Raw genomic sequence first — 19004 nt, forward strand, 5'->3', positions numbered from 1 at the left:
AATTAAATGAATTATTAAATAGCCCTAATAAATATTTGTAGGCGGTGTTTGCATGGAGCCCATAGGCTTGAAACCTGTTGTAAATGATTGTTTTCTAAAGTTAAATATTTATGACAAAATAAGCAATAATGATAATTACATGCAAACCTGTGCGTGTGTTGTGTTGATCAGTTTTGATTAAGGGAAGCCCGGCGACGGAAGCCAGAACACCACAACATTTGCACACATTCATATTGCCTAATTTGGGTTGGTGCATAGAAGTAAATGATATCGTGTTTTTTTTAAATGAGTGAACCCTTGGAAAATTAAGAAAATCTCTCAGGTGAAATAACTAAAACTTTCGCATTTTGGGGTATGATTGTGTGCCCATACAACTCAAACTGTACTAAATTAAGGAACTGGTTGAGAACATGTGCTCTGAAGACGAAGAAGGTATTATATTTAACTTTGAACATCCAGGAAATCATCATGTGTGACTTTGTGTGAGTCGGACTGATTACTGTTTCCTTTTTGATATTTTAAGGTGGTATTTTAAGGATTTCTAGATTGTCTCTATAGTGCAGACGTCTCACTGCATCTACAGTGTGCAAACACATTATCCCAATTTTAGCTTTTGACACAGGCTCGCTCTGAAAATCTGTATTGATTTTAGTTCTATTGAAACTAGTTAAAGCACGTTCCGGGCTTATAAATCAACATGAGCCCAAACAGACCATGAGATCATCTTGCAAAGCCCAATATGAATGTGTCGTATTGGGCATCTGATAAAGGGACACTGCTGCTGCAAAGTGAAAGCAGAGGAGTGCCTCAGCATCCTCTTTTATTAAAAGGGATCTTTAACAGTCATGTAGTCAATTTTCTCTGATTTCACTGTTTTACCATGTAGTGTTCATACGGGCTCTTTTTTTAAAAGACATTCGTGTATTACTTTGTTGGTTTTTCTTATTTATTTCTCATAAAATTGCTTGTTGTGTGAGTCATTTGGAATGAGGGACAAACTGGTGCTGTGTGTTTTGATTGCGATTGATGCTTTCTTCTCAAACAGAGTGACTCATGGTGAATCACAGTGGGGGTTTTTTGTGAAATCGATTAAGATTGGCTTTGTTAATGGTGCATGTGTGTGCTTGGGAAGGGTATAACACTTGTTAACAGAAAAGGCAGGGAGGAAGCAGGGGCCGGTCCCTTTGTTTAATCTGTGCTTCGGTGAGCTATAAGTCTGCTTCCCGTCTGTATACAGCACTTCATCGTGACAAGCAGGCACATATTAGCAGAAATATTGGCACTTACTTATAGCGCTGATCATATTTCAGGGCTATATGCATGTGATATGCTGAGACAACAAACTCAACACAACAAACAAAAACTGTTTAAGAAGGTTGTACTGCTCATATCTACAGACAGTTCTGTGGCTGAAATTTGGAATTGAAGCTGGTGGATCTGACCTGTGAAAGCCCTAATTAAAATTACTGGACCTGAATTAACATGCATTGCTGGAGTTTGCCCTGCTTGCTGCATGCGCCGAATGCTCATCAGCCACTTGACACCACTTCCAGGATTCAGCAAAACCAGAGGAAGGCAGACTGGAATTAAGCTTTGTTTGTATAAACGATTTAATGGAATAGAGGTCCTGTTTGACATTTGGTGTAACCTTGTGATGTTGATGTGGCATTATTGTTAGTAGTAGTTTTGAAAAAAATCACCCTGAGATCTTAATGTTAAAGTATAGTTATATTTAACTCTTTAAGCTCATTTCCAGTTTTTTAAAAATTAAACTGTTTACATTAAAATTAAAGCATTTTATCCATCTTAATGTTGCATCATCACACCTGGTAGTTTGTTGTTGAGGTTATCGGTCCCTCTCTACAAGCTACCAGTTAAGGCAGACGTTTGTGGAGGCACTACAAATTTGACCTATGTGAAGAGGATAATTCATTGATTATTAATGATGACAAACAGTCCTCTCAGCGTAGGATTAGGTCAGACTTTCAAGGTGAATATAGGCACTGGAACCTTTGCTTGGTGGCTAATAATAAATATATGATGGAGTTAATAGTGTTTCCAGATCGCATTCAAGTGTTGTTTCTTCTTTGCATGATAGAGCTTTAACCTGCATTTGTGGATGGCACTATACAGCATTGCAGGCAACAATTTCTGGAAGAGTTTATGAGCCCATGCATGAATTTCCATGCCCAGTTTAAATAAGCTCATTCCTGTTTTTAATGCAGTGTGGCCTGAAGGCTTTAAAATCTCAGGCTTCCAATACTGATTCTGGCCTTGTCTCTTGCGCACAGAGATTTCTCCTGACTCCCATAATCCTCTGAAGCTTTTCTGTGCTGTAGATGGTGAAATATTTTTGACAATTTTAAGTTGGTTTTTTTTTTTTTATTGTTCTACAATTTCTAGATAAATGCAGGTTAATGAACTCCTGCCCATCTTTACTCCTGAGAAACTCTCTAAGATCCTCTTTTTAAACCCGATCATGTTTCTGACTTCTGCCTATTAACTGTAGTTAGTTGCAAAATGTTTTTGCAGGTGCTTCTTTTTAGTACCACTTTCTTTTCCAGCATTTTGCTTCCCTACGCCCCAATTTTTTAAAGATGTGTTGTTCATAATTAGCTAATATTTTTCATGATGTGTTAAGATGTCTCATCTTAAACATTTATATTTGTTTTCCTTTGATTATTGTCAGTTCACAAGATTTGCAAATCATTGTGTTCTTCTGTAATTTACATCCTTGCAAATGTGGTTATATTTTGCAGATTGAGTTGTGTGTTGAGTTAACTGTGACTAACAACACAACATCACAAATGTGAGTTAGTTTCTCTGATTTTCTTAAAAATTAAGCATGGTCTCATTTAAGTTAAAGGTTGTGACTTTATGAAATAATTACATCCAATTCACATTTCACTTGTTACATGTAATAACTTAAGATGTCAAATATAAGAACCAGTGTTGCACCAGGAAGTGCGGTCTCTGTGCAGCTAAATTAACACCTCTCAAATAGGTGTTAATTTAAAAATAAATAAATAAACCTTAAACACAATAACCCTGATGAATTATTACAGGATTGCTAATTGTGTTAGACTGCAGCTATTATCAGTTTATGCCTAATAACTGCATGTAGAAGCAACCTGCGTCACTCTTGTCAGTGATATAGTTTTGAACCTACCAGTGATATTATCAGTTATTTAAAGGGTTTTTTAAAGCAGCGCAGCAGTAACCTCTGGGCTCCCAGTGAGACGGAGAGAAATGCTGAAGGTTCAGCAGCATCTAATCTTGCAGCTGCAGCATAGATGTGTGGTGAAAGCAGCAGCTATTCTAGCTGGAGTCAAACTCACTGCCCTAGGTACTCATATAAAGACTCATGCTTAGATTTTTGTCTTCACAATTTGCCCTTAGTATGCTGTGTGTTTGTGTGCTTATGTGTGTATGCTTGCAGTTATTTATTCATGAACGAGTGTTTGTTTACTGCTGTATTTGTGCAGTTGAAATGACTGTACTGAACTGAACTGTTACTGAACTTTAGACATTGTTTATGTAGACCGTACATCGAGTTATACAGATGGAAAACTCTGAATTAAACTTCCATAAGCTTTCACTTCACAATGAATCATAAATGGATTTATTTACTTATATGTGTACATTGGAATGATCCTTCCTTCCTTTCTCCAGTTCACCTGAAATGCTCCTGCTTGCAGATGCTTAGCTGTCAGAATGGACCGTATCAATATCACATTACTGTTGTTAAATTTTAAAGTTTGAGCAAAAATAACCAAGCACATTGTGATCTGGTCCATATTGTTTTGTTAGTGCCAGGACGCTATGGGCTATTGTGAATCAGAGCCACACCAGCATGTGTTAAACCTAACCAGCTTTGGTGTCTCCATGACAGGATTACCACATCAAATATGAGGGCAGTCTCCTGCAGTGGCATCCTGTTGGTACAGGCCCTTTCATGTCCTGTTAAGACCCGAGGCTTCACTGTATACACTTCTCTCAAATCCCCAGTGTAACAAGGACATTATGTGTGTGTGTGTGTGTGTGTGTGTGTGTGTGTGTGTGTGTGTGTGTGTGTGTGTGTGTGTGTGTGTGTGTGTTCACACTTGCACATGAATACACATGTGCCCCCTCACGAGTTTTGAGACAGATACATTTTGGGTTATCCGAATGAAAAGAACTGAACATGCACAAGCACCTAGCACACTGAAAACACACACGTCACCAGACAAATAGATCTGGTGTTTTGGTTACTTACAGTTTACATGTGTTTCAGAGTAGTATTTTTCCTGATTCTCAGAATCCTGATGCCGAGGACGCTGGATGCTTAATACACTTTGGGTGATTATGTGTTATTCCGGAAGAAAAGGCATACAGAAGCTAGCTGAGCAACATAAAAAAAGATGCTACAGTTAAAAGCAGCTCTGGTGTTTTGCTGATTGATGTCAGTTTTCTGGGAAGAAAAAAAATACTCACCAGTGTTCCCTTGAAAGTAGACCTGGGCATTGTTCATCCACGTGCAACATCCAGCCCATTTGCTGTCCCTGACCAGCCATGTTTGGACGATGGGAAGTTAGAAGTCAAACATAAATAAGTACATATCACATTGATGACTCGGCATCAGAAAATGGCTCACTGCATTTTTGTAATTTCGAAATAGTTTTAAAAAAATTCATTTTAACTGAATCTTTATCTTTTATTTTAAATCCACTGTCATGTGGTACAGAGGCAAATTATTAAGAAAAAAGTGGACCTAGCATCCTAACTGAAAATTCTCCGTATTAAGAAGAGATGAGCACACACGTTGCAGCAGGTAGGGTCATGCCCATACTGAAGGTTATCCTTCCACAGAGGCTTTTCTTTATTCCCGTTCCTGCATCCCCTTTAGATAAGGGAACACAGTGATGCTCAGCACTATCTCCTATACTAAACAACAAGCACAGAGGCTGTCCTTGAGACCTCCACAGAGGTAAAATAGAAGATGGTCCAACATTATGTTCTACCCTGACACATTCAGACCTCCCAAAAATAGTGAAACCTCACCAGACAGATGTGTTCAGTCAAACAAAAAATCTAGAACAAGTAAGTGATGGATAAAGTGCTGGGTTCCATACCAAGAAACACTATGCAGTGCTTATATGCATGGAAAAATGTTTTTGAGTGATCCAGAAGAGTAGAAAAGTTATACGTAGTACAGGAAATGAATTGACCATACCTTTATGTTGCATTTCACAGCATGCACACCCTATGAAGCAGTATACATGATTCAAGTTCAAGCAGTCTCAGTGTATTTACTGTCAGATCATATATGTTTATGAAAATAAACATATATCTTATGTTTATTTTCATATATTTTTTTTCATATATGTTTATGAAAATAAACATATATCAGCACCAGAACACAGCGTAAAGTCTTTCTTTGAGAACAGGATGAAAATACAGGACAAAAAAAATCCACTGAGAAATGGAGGGACTGCAGTGTTAACTGTATGTGGGAAACTTGAACTTATAGACAACTGTAGAACTAGTAAAAATGCAAAATACTGATTAGAATTCTGCAGTGTGATTATAGCGGACAATGCTAATGAAAATTCAGTGGGTAGAGCGTATTTGACATCAAGGTATCTGTGTAAAGATCTGTCTCGGTGAAGGTTCGTTTTAAGCAATAGCAGCTGTGAGATGCAGATGTGTTACACTATTAAATATCTGTCATAACAACAACTAGTAAGTTATCATATTTTAGACCTCCCTCAAGAACATCAGAGTTACACTGTATGAGGTATTTAGTCTGTGCAGCTGTGGCTTTGCTGAATGTTACTGTGGCCTGGAGCCAAAGCCAAGATAAAGAAACGTTGCTGCTCACTGGGTTATTACCTCAGGCTCGGTAGATATGACCTGATAGCTGCTCTAGTCTCTCAGCTCTCTCTCTTTCTCATCCAGTCTCACACAAAAAGCCCCATCTTGCAAAAGCAACATTTTCTAGTTCTAACTCACAAAGTGTGTCTGTGATAGACAGCTGAAAGATATAAGGCAGTTCTTTTGTATACATATGAAACAAACAGCTGCTGCACAACCTTAGATTATTGCTATTATTTTTATTATTCACAGAACTTAAACTGTGGATCCCAAAATTCATTTGTCTGCACTGACGTAAGTGCATTTAATTCCCTAAATACAATATAATTTTTTTATTAAGCCTGCAGGCTACATTGCCTCTTTTTCTTATGAGATTTCAGTCTGGTCAGAGAGAAGCAATGTAACTGACTATAACCAAGCTAAAGTCTGCTAGCAGTAGTTTTCATTTAGCTGAAAAATGTAAAAGGTTTCATGTAAGAATTAAATTGGATTCACAAATAAATAGTTTATACATTAAAAAGTGTTTTTGACTGTATCAAAGTTCATCATTTAAACTGGGAAATAGCAGCTCTAACATTGTTTCTAGCTGTTTTTAGACCCTTCAGTCATGTCATGTGATCTCCACTCCAGACTGATTTTGCAAAATTGTCATGAAGATAAAAGTCTTTTAAAGGAAATACTGAGTCACCACTCATTTCTTTATATTGTGCTTGGAAAATGAGAAATAGATGAAGTGGTTTCTTGATGCATGTGTAAACATATATGGGGAAAAAGCAAAATGCAAAGCTACAAGCTACAAGCAGCTACAAAAAGAAAGTTATAGCTTGCCTTCAAGACCTTGAAAAGGACAAAATCATTGACAGCCGTACATATCACCGCCTTTATCCAGGGGATGCCTTACCCTGCATTTACGGACTTCCTAAAATCCACAAGGAAGGGATCCCACTCAGACCCATAGTCAGTAGCATAAACTCAGCCACTTGTAACATTGCAAAACACCTTGCTACCATCCTTGCACCTCTCGTGGGGAACACCGCACACCACATCAAGAACTCCACCGACTTCACCGACAAGGTCCAGAAACTTACCCTGGATCCAGATGAAACCATGGTGTCCTTTGATGTAGTCTCTCTCTTCACTTGCATACCCACCACGGAGGCCGTGGAGACTGTCAGAAAACGACTACAAGAAGACAGCTCCTTGGAAGACAGGACCAACTTCACACCCGATCAGATTTGCACACTGTTAGACCTCTGCCTCACCACTACATATTTCAAATACAACGAGGGCTTCTACAGACAAAAACATGTCTGTGCCATGGGCTCCCCTGTGTCACCTATTGTAGCCAACCTTTACATGGAGGAAGTGGAAAGGAAGGCTCTTGGCTCTTTCAAAGGAAGAGTACCCAGCCACTGGTACAGATATGTAGACGACACCTGGGTCAAAATCAAGACACAAGAAGTGGAATCCTTCACTGCGCACATCAACGCCATAGATAAAAACATCAAGTTCACCAGGGAAGACACAAAGGACAACTGTTTGCCTTTCCTGGACTGCACTGTGCACATTGAAGAGAACGGCAACCTCAACATCGAAGTTTACCGGAAGCCCACACATACGGACCAGTACCTCCTCTTTGACTCCCATCACCCTCTGGAACACAAACTTGGAGTAATCAGGACCCTACACCACCGGGCAGAACATGTTCCCTCTAAGCCTGAAGGAAAAAAGAAGGAACACACACATGTAAAGGAAGCACTCAAAACGTGTGGCTATCCTAAATGGGCGTTCTTAAAGTCAGCAAAGAGGCACAGAAAAGAAGACCAGACACCAGCGAGGGAGGATAAGAAAGACAGACGCAACAACATTGTCATCCCCTATGTAGCCAGTGTATCAGAGAAACTCAGGAGAGTTTTCTCCAAGCATGACATCCGAGTGTATTTCAGACCCAGCAACACACTCAGACAAAAACTGGTTCACCCGAAAGACAAAACTCCAAAACACAAACTTAACAATGTGGTGTATGCTGTACAGTGCAGCGAGGAATGCTCAGACCTCTACATTGGAGAGACCAAACAGCCACTTCACAAACGCATGGCACAACACAGAAGAGCCACCTCCACAGGACAAGACTCAGCAGTCCATCGGCATCTAAAGGACAAAGGTCACTCTTTCGAGGATGCCAATGTTCACATTTTGGACAGAGAGGACAGATGGTTTGAAAGAGGAGTGAAAGAAGCCAATTACGTCCACTGTGAGCGACCATCTTTGAACAGAGGCGGTGGTTTACGACACCAACTGTCTGCCATCTATAATCCAGTTTTCAGTTCCCTTCCCAGACGTTTTAATGCCCACTCACATCCTGGGCCTCAGGAAATTGCATGCTAGGGTGGGGATATGTTTCACAATGAGCTCACCCGAAACCCTGGCTGATTGTGACCCACACCCGTTTTCACACCTTGGCTCATGTGATTAGGTACAGGATCATCAAGGGGGTCCTTTTGTCCCTCTTTGGGGGGAAACTCCCACTGGGTTTAATTCTGGGACTCTCCACCATTTGACCCTAGAACTGAAGAAGCTTCTCGGACGAGAGGTGAAACGTCTTCAAGCAACTTAAAGAAGTCCAGACGCTTTTCTTTCCAAGCTCCTTAGACTAAGATGACCTGGATGACTGAGAACCTTCACAGACAAAATGCAAACAAACAGAGTTTGCACAATTTTACGAGCCTGAAAGTCAATATTTTGTATGACGACTTTATTCTTCAACACAGCCTGAACTCTCAGGCAGTTAATTTAGGCATTGTTTTTTCTTCAAACAGTCCTCAGGAATAGTTCTCCAGGCTTCTTGTAGGACATTCAAAGCTTTTCTTCGGATGTTGGCTGCCTTTTGTCCTGTTTTTTGTCAAGATGACCACACTCATCATTAATCCCATGATTTCAATAATGGAAAGTTCTCTGTGGAGGCCAAACCATTACTGATAGTGTTTCATAGTGAATTTTTATATGTTTATTTTGGCAGTATGCTATGCTAAAAAGTGAAACTGTTGCTAATCAAACGCTTTCCAGTTAATATTGGATGGTAGATCTAAAATCTAATGTTACCTTTCTGCATTCGTGACAAGATCCCCAACACCACTGACAAAAGTTCACCCCCGAACCATGACAGAGCCACCACCGTGTTTAACAGATGACTTTATAAACTTGCTGTTGTGCTTCTCTCCTGACCTCCAGGTGACAATTTGAGCCCAAAAATTCAAATTTGGATCATCACTCCATAAGACCTGCTGCCACTGATACCAAGTTCTTGTATAATTTAGTGTATTTCAACCTTTTCTTCCCATGTACTTCCTCTGAGACCATCTCTGAGGCGTCACTGAACAGTAGACAGATCGGTTGAGAGGCCATTTCTCTAGTCCTGTGTTAGGTTGTTGCAGGATTTTGTTCTCTTTCTTAAGAACATCGGTCTCAGATGCTGTTCATCTGCTGTAGGTTGTTTTTTAGGCCTGCCACTTCTTCTTTTGTCCTCCACTTTTGTTATGGACACACTGCAGACCACGCCAAGATATGCCAAGTTTTCAGCTAAGAACTCTTTGGGCATCAGCTTGTTGGTACAAAAATACTATTTTATGCCTGTCAAACAGTGTTTTATTTGGATTTTTTTCAACTAAAGAAATAGGAACAAATGATATACTTTGCTGCCTAAAGATACAAAAAAAATTGGTTCTTTGCTAAGTTGTCTGTTATGCGTCAACACATACATTTCATTTCATAGAGTTAGGTACCTTTATACCTGAATGATTCATGGGTCATTGTTAAGTGGCTTAACAAATCAAATCCTGTGAAAATAGCCAGGTATGAAAATGAGTAAAAAGTAAGGCAATGTCCAAGTAAGAAAGCCGAACTACAGCTTACAATCACACCAAGCCTGGCTCAAAACATACAGAAGGAGGACTGTCTAATACAGTACACTGGCAGTGTTTAGGATTTCATCCACCCAGGATTCATTTGCAATTTGTCATCATTTCTATAGTTGGCCTAAAGGTAAAGAAGGCCCACTCACTTGCTTTTTCTGGAGCTTTCACCTTTATCGCATGCTGTACAGTGGGGCAAAAAAGTATTTAGTCAGCCACCGATTGTGCAAGTTTCCCCACCTAAAATGATGACAGAGGTCAGTAATTTGCACCAGAGGTACACTTCAACTGTGAGAGACAGAATGTGAAAAAAAAAATCCATGAATCCACATGGTAGGATTTGTAAAGAATTTATTCGTAAATCAGGGTGGAAAATAAGTATTTGGTCAATAACAAAAATACAACTCAATACTTTGTAACATAACCTTTGTTGGCAATAACAGAGGTCAAACGTTTACTATAGGTCTTTACCAGGGCCCTGTGCTTCGTACGTCGCTTACTACATCCAAGATCAAATGAAACATCCAAGACCAAATCATCGCGCTAACTCTGAGCTCGCTATTCCGGTTCCCCGAACACACCTGTTGTTGACGATTAGTATAGCTGGATGAAGTAATGTGAGATCACTGGGTGGCCCAACAGGGGCTACGCATCGATAGTAGAAACATTGATCGGCAACCCTTTGATTGGTCGGCGAAAATGTCGAAGGAGCGCGCTCGGTATTTTTCGGCAGCAGAGCAAGAACTCTTGAGTGAGGGATTTCAGGAGTTTCAGAGTTTAATTAAAACGCAAGGGAACACTGCAAAGGCTGCAAAAGCAAGGAGAGAGGGCTGGCAGAAAGTTGCTGACAAATCAAACTCGTAAGTAATTCAATAATAACAATAATAATGGAGTGGATTTATATAACGCTTTTCAAGGCACCCAAAGCGCTTTACAATGCCACTATTCATTCACTCTCACATTCACACACTGGTGGAGGCAGCTACGGTTGTAGCCACAGCTGCCCTGGGGCAGACTGGCAGAAGCCAGGCTGCCATATCACGCCATCGGCCCCTCTGGCCAACACCAGTAGGCGGTAGGGTAGATTTATCATATCACACTATATTATCCAATATTATATTACATTATATTATATTATGTTACATTATATCCTCTTTCACATTAGAGCCACAACAGGACCCACTAGAACATGGGAACAAGTAAAAGTGAAATATAAGAATATTCTACAGAATGGTAATATTTATCACTTATATTGCTTGTCGTCTCTTGGAAAGAGACCCTGGAATACTCTGTTTGTTTGTTCATAACAGCAACCAAGAAAAGGGCAGAGCAAAAAAAAAAGACAGGTGGTGGTCCTGCACCCCCTCGTCAACAAGTTGGTTAAGTGAATAATACCCTTACGGGAAAATCGATATCTCTCTATGAGCACACTGTCGCCCTGAGCTAAAGGATCCTGTCTATCCCGCAATATACGCTGAATTCTGAGGACTCTCCTTATCAATCTTGCACCTTCCGCAATGGGTTGCTCGCGTAAACGGACAGGATATGACTGCGACAGACTTCCCAAATCCACCTTCGCTTTTATAGCCGTGGTCTCTCATCTTGATTACACGAAGTAATTTACAATTACTACTCTGAAATATGAATTACATCTGTAATAATCACATACATGTAATAGAATGTTAATAGTACATTTCCCTTTTTTAGGGAATGACCTGTATGTATCTGTGTGAAATCAATAGAAGGATCAAGTGCTGCATTATCTTTGGTTACAGTGATGTTATTTATTTATGGTGAAACAGTGGTGGAATATCGCTGTTGCTTTCGTATGAATGACGCGGGCATACCTGCGTGGCCGCGATCTAATCCTGTTTACATAAAGTAAACCTGCTCCCCAGCAGGTTTACGCTTACGGCTCTGTTGCTATGACAGCAAGTCCCGGATGGGCTTCGGGGAACCGAACGATCCAGGATCACGCGAAATCGTCAACAATCAAATCCAGCTAACTCACTTAGCGCGGTACGAAGCACAGGCCCCAGGTTTGCACACAAAGTAGCTGGTATTTTGGCCCATTCCTCCATGCAGATCTTCTCGAGAGCAGTGATGTTTCAGGGCTGTCGCCGAGCAACACGGACTTTCAACTCCCGCCACAGATTTTCTATGGGGTTGAGGTCTGGAGACTGGCTAGGCCACTCCAGGACTTTCAAATGCTTCTTACGGAGCCACTCCTTTGTTGCGGTGTGTTTTGGATCATTGTCATGTTGGAAGACCCAGCCTCGTTTCATCTTCAAAGTTCTCACTGATGGAAGGAGTTTTTGGCTCAAAATCTCACGATACATGGCCCCATTCATTCTGTCCTTAACACGGATCAGTCGTCCTGTCCCCTTGGCAGAAAAACAGCCCCATAGCATGATATTTCCACCCCCATGCTTCACAGTAGGTATGGTGTTCTTGGGATGCAACTCAGTATTCTTCTTCCTCCAAACACGACGAGTTGAGTTTATACCAAAAAGTTCTACTTTGGTTTCATCTGACCACATGACATTCTCCCAATCCTCTGCTGTATCATCCATGTGCTCTCTGGCAAACTTCAGACGGGCCTGGACATGCACTGGCTTCAGCAGCGGAACACGTCTGGCACTGCGGGATTTGATTCCCTGCCGTTGTAGTGTGTTACTGATGGTGACCTTTGTTACTTTGGTCCCAGCTCTCTGCAGGTCATTCACCAGGTCCCCCCGTGTGGTTCTGGGATCTTTGCTCACCGTTCTCATGATCATTTTGACCCCACGGGATGAGATCTTGCGTGGAGCCCCAGATCGAGGGAGATTATCAGTGGTCTTGTATGTCTTCCATTTTCTGATGATTGCTCCCACAGTTGATTTTTTCACACCAAGCTGCTTTCCTATTGTAGATTCACTCTTCCCAGTCTGGTGCAGGTCTACAATACTTTTCCTGGTGTCCTTCGAAAGCTCTTTGGTCTTGGCCATGGCGGAGTTTGGAGTCTGACTGTTTGCGGCTGTGGACAGGTGTCTTTTATACAGATGATGAGTTCAAACAGGTGCCATTCACACAGGTAACAAGTGGGGGACAGAAAAGCTTCTTACAGAAGACGTTACAGGTCTGTGAGAGCCAGAGATTTTCCTTGTTTGAGGTGACCAAATACTTATTTTCCACCCTAATTTACGAATAAATTCTTTACAAATCCTACCATGTGGATTCATGGATTTTTTCACATTCTGTCTCTCACAGTTGAAGTGTACCTCTGGTGCAAATTACTGACCTCTGTCATCATTTTAAGTGGGGGAACTTGCACAATCGGTGGCTGACTAAATACTTTTTTGCCCCACTGTATGTTGTATCATTACTGAGCTCATGTGTTAGTAGATTCACTTGTCACATGACCAGACTCCATCTGTTCATGAAGCTTTACCACCAAGAGAGAGTTGTTAGCATGTGTCAGTCACAGTTCACTAGTTGATTCATGGAGCTGAATTATAGACGAGTACAAAATAAGTAATTCTCCTTATTGGTTTGTTTCTACCATATTACTGTGCCTGGACTGTAATATGTCTATCAACCACTGTTTCAGCTGTCTGATGTAAAGGTTCCAGTGAAGGCAGTCACTCCTCCTGACTGAGCAGTCATTATTAATATCACAGGGTTTACCTCTAAAGTTGAAATATATGCGTTTGTATACTTTGGCAACTCCGTTTGAATATAACTAAGATTAAGAAGAGACGTTTTGGGTATTGCATTCGATAACATGATGGTTTTTTTTTAGAAATATATGGCTGTAAATTGTATGAGACAGATATTTTGCAGTCTATGCTTTGAAGAGCCTCGAGGTATTCAGCAGCTGAAATTGGTTCAAGTCCAAAACAATTTTCAAAAAAATTGCAACACTGTGAAAAGCAATAGAATTTCAAAGTGAAGGTTGTGACCCATCAACAATGTTTTTTTTTTATATATATAAAATATATATTAACACGAACGCACACAGACACACAGACAGACGCACAGACAGACACACACACACACACACACACACGCAGAGAATCAATGAACAAACGTGTCTAATACAGGCCTGTAGTAGATAGACAATGTGTTTAAACTAATTGTGCACAATTGCCCATGTCTTCACTTTAATGTTATACTTTGTTAAAGTTTTCTTTCTCTCGTACATTTGCCATTTTTTAGCCATATTTCCCAGCACTAATGCTCAGGTCGCCTGCTGTGAGCAGCTCTCTGGAGATCGTCACACAGTATCTCCATACTGAGTTGAGGTCTGAGCTCCTAAAAATTATTTTTCTTTTTTTAAAGAGATTCTCTTGAAGCTTTACTTTGATGTTTAGTGTAATTATCTCACTGTTCTGCTGAACGTTATAACCACTCTGATATTCTTCTTTAAATAAGCGATGGTCTTGAGGACAAAGTTTTCTCTCAATATTGGAAAACTGACAACTCTAAGACCACAAAGACGGAATCAGATCAAGATGCTTCATCTCACAGTGTAACGAATAGCAGTAAGAGTGGCGTCAGTGTTTTTATCTAATTCTAAAACAGACAATTAAGCAAATTTTCCGCTGCTCACAAAGGTTTAAATTTCATACTGCAAACTGTGCATCGTCTTGCTTTTTTATTAGAGCTAATTGTTATGTGCTCAAGGATCTGTGTGCTTCATCAACAAGCTAAACACAAAGACGTTTATGGACTTCTATATGAGTATAAATAATAAAGCAATATGTTACTCCATCTGTTAGGATTTAAAATAACTTGATTCCGTCTTCATGATTGTTACTAATTCTATAAAAATGACAAAAGCAACACAGTAGATTTCTGTCCATGATGAGTCCTTGTGGAGTTTTTTCCCCCGTTTCTCTGATCACGCGCTCAAACTTCTTGCTGAGCCCAGATGGAATCGGTTGGGGGTGAACACTCATGCCAGATATCAAATTTGAAATCTCAAGTCTGCCTTGTATGAATCACAGATGAACACAATATGGATGGAAGTGGATTCAAAACTAAATGGAATGAAAAAGGGGTTGGTTGGAGTACTGGTCTCCTAATGCAGCGGTCCCCAACCCCCGGGCCGTTTGGTACCGGGCCGCGAGACTTGAGGCTTGGGTGTGAAATGCATGGTTTTCAGGGTTTCTATCGGTTTTTAGCGTTATGTTGTTATCATTTTTATCGTTAACTCGGTTTTCCTGGGTCTTTTCACGTGTGTTATGAATAAATCTTCTTTTTTTCGGTACCGGCACTAGTTTTATTTTGTTGTATTTATCCGCGACACCTTAAAGTCCGGTCCGTGAAAATATTGTCGGGCATAAACCGGTCCGTGGCGCAAAAAAGGTCGGGGACCACTGTCCTAATGGAATAAACTAAAAACAGGCTTGTGCAACATGACTGTTTAAAGTCACGACGTGCCTCACTCATGTGCAAAGAAGGAAATATTGAAGTGTTTTCTAAGTGTGTGTGTGTTTTTTCCATTTCTAGAAAAATATCAGTCATATTTTTTATCACAGTTTTATTATGAAAATTTATTTGGATCTTTGTTTTCTTCAAATTACTTTTTTTAATCTGAAAACTCTGTTGAGACCTTTTAAACTTGTGGTTCTGTACAGAAGTGATATTCATTCTAACCTAACTAACCTAACCTAACCTAATTCAAGGTGTCATTCACACTAGTAAGCCTTAACTTGATTCACACTACTGTGCAAAAGTCTTTCCTTTATAGTTTGCTCATTTCTCTCATTTTTGCTTCACAGGAGCCAAACTTTGCTGTAGTTTTTAAGGAGCTCTTGAGCAACAGAGATTTTTCATTTTCTGAATTTACAAAAATGTCAACAATAGTACAGTTTGACAGATATAGGGTAATATTTTGGTGATTCCCAAAGATCAATTTGCTGAAAACTTGGCACATGTCAACGAATGTGCAGTGTGTTTTTTGTTTTTTTTAAATTGGACAAGAAAGAAGGGAGAAGCCTGAAAACTATATACAGCAGATGAACAGTATCTGAAAGTCATGCCCTTAAGAAACAGGGGGAAAAAAATCAACAAAGATACAGGACCCAAGAGATGTATCTGACCCTTCAGCTGATCCATCTACTGTTCTCTGAAGCCTCATCAGAAATGGTCTCAGTGGAAGGCTGGCTGTCAAGAAGCCCTTTATAAGAAGGGGGAAAGGGGAGAAAAGGCTGAGGTGTGCTGAATTGCACAATACTGACTGAAAATCAGTGTCAAAGGGTCTTGTGTAGTGATGAATCTAAATTTGAACATTTTGCTTTAAATCATTGTCAATATGTATGGAGGAGGTCAGGTGAGAGCTCCAACAGCGAGTGTCTACAGCCATCTTTACAACACAGTGTAATGTCTGTCATGGAGTGAGGGAGCAGACCTTAATATTACTGAAGCAGTGTGGAACAAATATTAGAAATGTAATATAATTCTGCTCACTGTTTTGGCCCATGGCAGGTGATTGACATCAAAGAGAAACTCAAGGAGTCCAAAAGGTTCTGGTCCAACTTGCCAGATGACATCTGTGCCAAGGGCAAACTCACAGAGCCCGATGAGGAGCAGTGCTGGAACAGCCACACTAAGGGCAGGTGAGGACTTCTGGTACTCTTTATAAGCACAGCAAAGTCACACGATCTCTCCTGTTATCACATATTGCCTGCCAGGGATTAAAATAACCACACTCTGTTCAGAGATTATCGCTCGCTCTCTCTCTCTCTCTGTAAGTACAATGGGTTAGTACTCTTATGGAGAACTTGTACAGTATATAATCCCTGAAGGCTGTAACACCCAGAGGAGCGCTCCAACACTTCTTGTCACCGGCGTTCAGTTTGCAGTGTGAAGCTAAACCGTACAGGACCCAAGAGATGTATCACTGTGTCGTGTCTGTAACCGTGAACCAGAGAAAATATATAAGCTCATCACTTTAGCCCTCTCCAAGAAACAAAATCAGCAGATGGTGCAATAAAAGACAATTGTTTGTGCCAGTAACATTTTTAAGCGCCACTCTAAATCTGGTGAGTAAATTGATAATAAAACATCAGTAACAGTCAAACTGCGTTAGAAGTGTGTAAAATCATTGGATTCTCTTCTTATTTGAAAACGGACTATGTCCAGCTCTGTTCACCTTTAAGTTATTAAATGAAATACAAAATGATTGGAGAAGATGATGAAGCACAGATTGCATCGCTGCAAAGCAGTTAAATAATTCTTGATTCACTAAGTTACAACAGACAAAACAGACATTTGTGTGCTTCGGGCATGTTAAGAGCTCTTTGTGTGAAGTGCAACCACTCCCAACATGAAATAGACCGTTAAGCCTGATTGCACTCCTGTGTTTTGTCTGATTTAAGCATCTGCCATTAGAAAGAACAGCTCTTGTAATTCTGTCTAATTTCACTTGGTCTACTTTGGGACTCAGCTTGTCGTCCCAAATCATGAGCGCACATGCTGCATTTAAGAGATATGCTGCATGGAAATTACCCTTATGGAAGAGAAAAAGAAAAATCCTTGGTAAATAGTTATGTTTTCGACACATTATGTGTCTCGTGCTATGATCTACTACAGTGGTCCCCAACCGTTTTTGCGCCACGGACCGGTTTATGCCCGACAATATTTTCACGGACCAGCCTTTAAGGTGTCGTGGATAAATACAACAAAATAAAACTAGTACCGATACCGTAACACATATCATAACACACGTGAAAAGACCCAGGAAAACCGAGTTAACGCTAAAAACGATAACAAAATAACTAAAAACCGATAAAAACCCTGAAAACAATACATTTCACACCTGAGTCTCAACTCTCGCGGCCCGGTACCAAACGACTCACGGACCGGTCCGAGGCCCGGGCGTTGGGGACCGCTGATCTACTAATTAAAGTGGCCATTTTCACCTTTATGTCATAAAACATGCGTAAAAGAACTGAGTGATTGTTACCTTCACGAATAAATGATTATATGAGACAAGCAGCCGTGTGGAAAAGAAAGTTTTCACAGGACTGTGTGCAGTTCTTTGAAATACTAATACACCAAGATTCAACTACCTGCAGTCGTAGTACTTTAAAGCACTTGTTTTCTGTATGTTCATGGTCGACCCATGACTGAAAGGTGTCCAGGGTCCTGTGGCAAATAAGAGAAGTCATGTTCGGTCTTTTCTAACTGCAGTGTTAATAACTTTAACATTTAACATGCTAATCGAGGCCTGTAGAGTCAAAGAGGTAGCTCTTGGATTTTCTGCTTATTTCTCTGAGAATTGCTCGGTCTGACATTGGGGTGAATTTCCTGGGGGTTTCCACTCCTGGGAATATTGTGGCATTGTTTTAACCTACCATCAAACTGCCAAACTTCTGCTCTTATAGAGGTGCTCACGCTTGCTGTTGATCAGTAAGTAAATTTGGTTTCTGGTTACCCTCTGGAAACAGTAACAGTGTACTTAGTTTTTAACAAGACTTCAGAGAGTTTGGTGAAAACTTTCTTTTTCACAGGACTGTATAAGACTACAAGACTTATGTATATATGAATATCACATTAGAGATATTATTGGAGAGATTTCTTTATTCTTCTGTGTGACAACAAGCAAACTGAGAATCACATTTCACCAGTTACACCGAAAACACGTGATATAAATAGGAATGCTTTATTCCCGGTTTGTCTGTCAGTGTGCATGGTCTGAAGTTACACAGTGTTAAGCTCTGTGAGCCGCCTCACAGTAGATTTAGCGTCAGTGATGATGGCTTTCTGTTGTTGCAGCCAAACTATCAAGCATACATAGAACAACATAATTCATGAATATTTTTCATAAACATAGTGATAATAAATTATTTACTAAAGGATGTGTCAGTACAGATTTTTTACATTAGTTTATTTATTTAATATTATTATTTTTTTTTTTTTTTCCATCAGTTCTGACTTGACTGTCATCAACATATGTCCCCAAATACTCGACGATACTTTCAAGTTTTTTGATGTGTCGCTGTGTCCAGATATTTTCCTGAAGTGGTGAAGGAGGGTCTAACCAACCAGGTGAACAACCCAGAGGTGGAAGTGGATATCACCAGGCCCGACACGCTGATTCGGCAACAGATCATGGCGCTACGTGTCATGACCAACAAGCTGAAGAACGCATACAACGGAAATGACATCTACTTCCAGGACTCCAGTAAGCTTTCTTATTTGCTTATTTTTGCACTCTATCAATTACACACACGCTCACAGCTCAATCTGTGG

The 19004-nt window shown here is 40.2% G+C and overlaps 2 protein-coding genes across 3 annotated transcripts in view; one reads left to right on the forward strand and one right to left on the reverse strand.

Moving 5' to 3' along the window:
* The window catches only part of gpc6a (glypican 6a), a 160133-nt gene that overhangs the window by 134829 nt on the left and 6300 nt on the right, over nt 1-19004 (forward strand). For both annotated transcript variants that reach the window (XM_085456188.1, XM_085456196.1), the window contains 2 exons: nt 16236-16366; nt 18761-18936. In XM_085456188.1, coding sequence (XP_085312314.1) covers nt 16236-16366; nt 18761-18936 — 307 coding nt within the window. The remainder of the gene's footprint in view (nt 1-16235; nt 16367-18760; nt 18937-19004) is intronic.
* The window catches only part of LOC146718823 (uncharacterized), a 170214-nt gene that overhangs the window by 37896 nt on the left and 113314 nt on the right, over nt 1-19004 (reverse strand). The gene's annotated exons all lie outside the window — the stretch shown is intronic.

This window comes from Copadichromis virginalis, linkage group LG1 (assembly GCF_057382275.1).
Source record: "Copadichromis virginalis isolate Kocher_CV1m ecotype Utaka linkage group LG1, C_Virginalis_male_GT1.1, whole genome shotgun sequence".
NCBI classification, from domain to species: domain Eukaryota; kingdom Metazoa; phylum Chordata; class Actinopteri; order Cichliformes; family Cichlidae; genus Copadichromis; species Copadichromis virginalis.